This window comes from Cervus elaphus, chromosome 5, assembly GCF_910594005.1.
Source record: "Cervus elaphus chromosome 5, mCerEla1.1, whole genome shotgun sequence".
Lineage (NCBI taxonomy): Eukaryota > Metazoa > Chordata > Mammalia > Artiodactyla > Cervidae > Cervus > Cervus elaphus.
The window spans coordinates 7,511,158-7,517,157 of record NC_057819.1 but is presented as its reverse complement, the minus strand read 5'-3'; the positions used below and the strand labels follow the sequence as shown (position 1 = coordinate 7,517,157).

Sequence of the window (6,000 nt, the reverse complement as noted above, 5' to 3'; positions counted from 1 at the left end):
CATACAAGTTTTTACAGATTATTGAGTCCCCTGTGCTATCCAGTAGGTCCTTGTTGATTATCTGTTTCATATATAGTACTGTGTCTATGTTAAGCCCAAATTCCTAATTTATCCCTTCCCCCTCAAAAATCTTCTAATTGGAATCTTAAAGTTGACTTTTTTTTCCTGTGTCCATGATTGGTTTTACAGAACAACCCTCCCTCCTCAGTTTTTATAATCCGGGGATTCTCACTGTGAGTAGGAAGCCCCAGTAAAGTGTAGAATCTAAAACAAATATGAGTTAGTTCTTTAGTTAGCTTTTGTCCCTTGAAGCTGTTATCAAAATTAACCCCGGGGAGCATAAATTTAATGCATCCATCTCAGCACCACCTCCTCTTATCTTGGGAAGCCATAGAAAAGAGAAAAAGAGAACATTATGAACCTTGCAGGAACTCTGGAGTTTTATCAATTATCACAAGCAGCATGAACCCCGAGTCATTGAAATCATCTCAGGGAGTGGGAGGGCGGGAAGCGTGCTTATTTGCAAGGGAGCCTTATTGGCTGAGAACAAATGGGTTGCTATTTTTTATTTGTTTTCTCTGTTCGTCCGTAATGATTACAGGCTGGCGTTGGTGTTTAGCGACAGGATCCAGCAGGTCAGTGATGACAGCCCCATCACTGTCATTAGCGCCTTTTGTTTGCAGTGAACATGAAAAGCTGTTCAGTATTAAGAAAGTCCAAGGAAAGAAGGAAGGGGAGGGGCGAAATGTGGGGACAAAGTGAGACAGTAAAGGAGAGAGCCTGGAATCCCAAATTCACATTAAAAGTAGTGGGTGCTCCGGTCACTAACTTCACTGGGGAAGGGGCCTCAATTTTGACTCACTCTTCTTTTTATTAGAAGAGTCATTGGTTGTGTCTGTAAAGACTAATCTTTTTTTTTTTTTTTTTGGTGCAAATTTGGGTTCCTAGAAATGCACTACGGAGATACCCTTTCCCCAAAGGGCCTTTCTGCTTCAAGGGTTGTGTCTGGGAATGACTCTCGTTTCAGTATCTTTTCTAGCAGGCAAAGGTAAAATGAAGCAAAATAGAGGAAATGCAGTGACTTTGTTGGGGACCTATTGGGTGTCAGGCACAGTGCATTTTTATGAGCATTATCTCCTCCACTTCTAACAACCTTGGGGTCCTGTCGGTGGTTTTGTTCCCCCTGTACTGATGAGAACAATAATATATAAAAGTGTTACCTTGAAGATCACGCCAGCTAGTCAGGGCAGAGCTTGGGTTAGAATTCAGGTGTGTCTCTTGTTCCAGACTTACTGCTCTACGCTGCAGCCCACCCACTTCCTCCCCAAAGAAAGAGAGAAAGAGAAACCACCCACTGCCAAACAAAAAACTGAATTCAAAGAGGCAAGTTTAAAAATCTCAGTATTTGGAAGACCATGAAAATGTAGGCAGAAGTATGTATTTATTTGATGATTGAATCATGTGAAAGCAAGGGATGATTTTTTTTAAAGACATATTGAAAGAAATTGTATGAATTATAAAAATGTGTTATTTCTTGGCAGGGGGGACTTACCCTTCCTCCTGGGGTGACCCTTGACAAGGCCTTCTGTGTTCCTTTTTTCCCCCTCCCGCAAAAAAAAAGTGGGTGGAAGACAAAAGTTTGATATTTGGCTTATGCAAATCATCAGTGAATTTGGTGCCCCCTTGTCATTTTGGCTTTCTGATGCCTGACCAAGCTCCTTTGAGTTGAGTGCCTACTTCTTACACACCTCTTATCCTTTTCTGGACAAGTTCACTGAATGTTGTGCCTTTGGTCTTGAGAAAACCAGCCAGTTGTGATGACAAGCATACAGGGGAAAAGACAGGGGAGAGGTGTGACTTGGTGGGAGAGGGAGAGAAAAAGAGGGCAGGGCTCTTGGGATGACCAAATCAGGCTGTTTCTGCTGTGACATTGCATTTAACGTCTGGAATTTGACCTTAAGCGTGTCTGGGGCACTCTGTGGACCATGTAAGCTATTGACAGAAGGTTTACTCAAATGCTAGTTAAAGTCAAGGCTCGTGCTACAAGGTGACCGAGGTGAATGCATTTAAAGGATTTTTTTTTTTTTTTAAATGGATTCTCAGCTCAGGTTTTCTTAGATGTCCTGGGTGTCCCTTAACTTCACTCTGGCTGGAGTGATGGGTTCCGAACATGGACGTGTATGCGTCGCTGTGAAAAATTAAGACGTAAATGAAAACCCCAGGCCCATGTGAGCACCAAGACTGAGGATCAGAGAAGCTGGAAATTCCCTCCTGCCTGGGTATTTGGCCTCCAGCTTTCCCACTTCCCTATATCATCCTTCTGTTGGGTCTGTGTGCAGTGTTGTTGTTTAGTTGGTAAGTCGTATCCGACTTGTTGGGACCCCATGGAATGTAGCCCACCAGGCTCCTCTGTCCATGGGATTTCCCAGGCAAGAATGCTGGAGTGGGTTGTAATTTCCGCCTCCAGGGAATCTTCCCAACCCAGGGATCGAACCCACAATTCCTGCATTGGCAGGTGGATTCTTTACCACTGAGCCACCAGGGGAAGTAGGGCTCCCCTAATTTGATGGTAAAACCGCAAGAGTCTGAATGCCAGTTCTAGTTCTCAGCGACCATTATTAACATCCAGAGGCAAACCTCTGCATGCAGGGGCGCGGTGACCACCTTGGACAGACAGCGCCTATACCAGTGGGCTCCTAAGGCCAGCTCCGCTCCCACTAGGGAGCTCTCAGCCCAATTTGCCCTGCTTCCTTAACTTGAGACAAGTAACCTTCCGGCTGTTCCGTTTCTCTTTGCAGAGTTTATAGGGTGTATGGTGGGGGGGCGCGGGATTGGGGTGTTCAGGGTCAGGACTGAGGCTTTAGGGGCTGGCCGCCGGGGGCTGTTCAAAGCCGACCTGGACATAGGCTTCAGCATCACCTGCGTGGACAGGTGGGGCTCGCGCATCTCTGGAGCCACCCCAGACCGTCTAGAGGATGCTGATAGGTTCTGTCCAGTTTGAAAACTGCCATGTCCGGGGAACAGGGATCTCTTCGCTGCCCACTGGGTGCTGGGCATCGGGCCCTGGGAGCCCTCGGCTCGCAGGGGTCCCGGCGGGGGGGCGGGCATGCTGGGCATCGGGTCCTGGGCGCCCTCAGCTCGCAGGGGTCGCCAGGGGGGCAGAGAGGGCGGCGTGAGAGCGCCTGGAGCTGCGGGCGGGAAGTCGGGAGCAGGAGGAGGAGCAGGAGGAGGAGGAGTAGAGGAAGTCCCCCGTGGCCACCCCGAAGGGAGGGCGGGACGGTGCCCACAGGGAGCGGGTCAGCCGGCGAGAAGCGGGGCTGCTGGGCTCGGGCGCCGAGGGGCACTGGCCGCAGGGCGCGCGCGCTCCCCGCCGACCCCCGCGGAAGGGGGGGTGGCGGCGGCACGCGCGCGCGCGCACGGGGGCGGGGCGGGGGCGCGGCGGCGCGCGTGGGGCGCTGAGCGGGGGCGCGCGCGGGGCGGGCGCGGGGGGGCTGCCCCGGGGCGGCCCCCCCAACGTCGGGGCGCGGCGGGCGGCGGCGGCGGGAGCGCGTCCCGTCCGGGTCCTGAGGAGCCGCCGCCGCCGCCGCCGCCGCCGCTCGCCAACATGGCGGACCTGGAGGCCGTGCTGGCCGATGTCAGCTACCTGATGGCGATGGAGAAGAGCAAGGCGACCCCGGCCGCCCGCGCCAGCAAGAAGATCGTCCTGCCCGAGCCCAGGTACCGGCTCCCCGCGCCCGGGCGCCGCCGCCGCCCCCCGCGCGGCCGCCAGCGACCCCCTGCGTCCGGGAGGGTCGGGCGCTCAGTCCGCCTCTGACCCCCGGGCCGGCGCTGAGGGGGGAGCGGGCGCTGAGGGGACCGCCTCGCCGTGCCCGTCTCTGAAATGGGGCCTCGGAGGGCTGTTGGGAGGGGACTCCGGGAGAGAGCGCCCCGAAGTGCCCGGCGCGGCGGCCGGCGAGCAGCGAGCGCCCCTGTGAGGGGTTGTTCGGCTGCGGTGTGACTTCGCTGGACCAAGCCCGGCCCCTGTCCCCCTTCCTGCCCCATCCCTTTCTCTCGGGCCAGCCCAGTCCCTGTGGTCCTCCCTGTTTTAAGTGCTCTGCTTCCCTCCTGCCGCACCTATGTCATCTCCGTCCTCCCCTCCAGCCCCCGATTCGGTCCCCCGCCTGCCGCGTCCGTCCCTCTGCCCCGCTGCCTGTCTTTCCCTGGCGCTCCATCCCGGCCGTTCCTTACAGAGTTCCTGCGGCTGTGCCCCTTCCCAACTCCGTCCTCTCCTCAGCTCCCTCTGGGCGCCTCAGTTGGGGAGTGCAGGCGAGTTGCCTTTTTTTTTTTTTTTTGCCCCGGGCACTTAAATTACCGTTTTCCATGCTCGCTCCCCCTTTTAAGGTCCACCAGGCAGCAAGTAGTGAATTCTGACCCACTTGATTTTCTCTTTGGTACGTGGTGACAGGTCCCACTGGCTGCACTCTATTAAAAGGTTGAAATGGGAATCACTTCAAAACGCATGTTGGATGGGTGATTCCAGGCAGAAATTTTGTTTAAATTACTAGCCAAGGACCCGATTGAATTGGCAAGGGTCTTGGTGAAGTCCATACCAAGTTGTAATTTTTTTGCCTCAGAAATGATTTATTGTTGGTGAAGTAATAAAAGACTTGATTAGTCCATATCATTGGCATTACCCCAGAAAGGGTCATTTATCAGGTTAATAGTGAGTTTCGGATAAGTGTATCAGAGGATTGGAGTTGGATTCTTTTTTTCCCCCCTTAGCTTCCTTCCTAAATAACACCATCACCAGTGGTACAGCAAATGTGGCTCCTTGACGCTTAATAGCTCTTGGTGGAGTTGATGGTACAATGAGGCATCTTCTTAACGGTGAATTTAAAACTATGTATTTTTGTATATTACTGAAAACTAAAACTAAAAGCCATTCTCCATTTGAAAGCATCAGCCCTTCATGTGTTCTCTGTCTAAGATTGCTTAAATATTACCTTGGCATAAGGGAAAAAAAAATCTTTCTTGTGATGCTGAGTGATCATCAGATTATTTTTTATACAAGTCCAGGAGCCTGAGCCCCACGATATAGAAAATATCAGTCCCTTTGTGCTGTTTGTTGTGAAAAGTCAAACTGTGTACATGAAGGTGTGCGTCCTGAATGTTTTTGGCTCGCTTGTCCTTCTTAGCCCCTGCATCTTGGCTTTGCAGGGGAAAACCTACTTTGATGAGCAGGAACAGGCAGGAAATGTCAGAAAGAGTGGAAGCCCTTTGGAGCATCGTGAATACAGCACTCCTGTTCCAGACTTTAACATGTCTGGAGCTCACTGACAAGCAGTGGTGTTTAAAATTTCTGGCAAATGGAAAACTAAGTAAAACAGGAACCCCGAACGAAACCTGAATTTCATTAAAAAAAAAACAAAACCAAAAAAACCCCCTGCATTTCTATAAATGTCATATATAATGCTTAGTTTCTTTTCCTCTTTTTCTTCCTTAAGGACAGGGAATCCTAAATATATAAAGTATCTGTATGTAAAATCAACAAATCTTAACTCATGGACAGTTTTTTTTGGGGGGAGGGGTGATATATACTATTATTAAAATTAGGAACTTCTGTTCATTTTGTTTTTCTTGGTGTTTTGAACTTAATGTGACTTCTGCTTTTTTAATGTCCCTCCTAAGAACATCCTTAGTGCTTAGGGTATTCACTTCCTTGTGTGAAGGCCTTTGTTGTCAGTGACATTCTTTGGTAATGCTCTCTTTAAGGCAGAATTAGTGACGGGCCAGCAGATTTCTCATGACATTTTAGAATTGAGACATAGAAACAGGAGAGTAATTTTAGGAAGCAGCTCTTTAGTAATTGTTATTCTGTTGCTGTTTTTTTTTTTTTTCCCCCCAAATAGACTTTTGAATTAGGCCATTGGAATGTTCTACAGAGATTCTAACTTGTTTTGAATTTATCTCAACTGGCTTTGCTTTTCTCCTGTGACCATTCACATAGTCACCGCCACTCCT

General features: G+C 50.3%; 1 protein-coding gene across 1 annotated transcript in view; it reads left to right on the top strand.

The window, feature by feature from the left end:
* The first annotated feature begins 3,483 nt into the window (after nucleotides 1-3,483).
* The window catches only part of GRK3 (G protein-coupled receptor kinase 3), a 114,601-nt gene continuing 112,084 nt past the window's right edge, over nucleotides 3,484-6,000 (top strand). Inside the window, exon 1 of the mRNA XM_043901507.1 lies at nucleotides 3,484-3,717. Coding sequence (XP_043757442.1) covers nucleotides 3,605-3,717 — 113 coding nt within the window. The 5' untranslated portion in view covers nucleotides 3,484-3,604. The remainder of the gene's footprint in view (nucleotides 3,718-6,000) is intronic.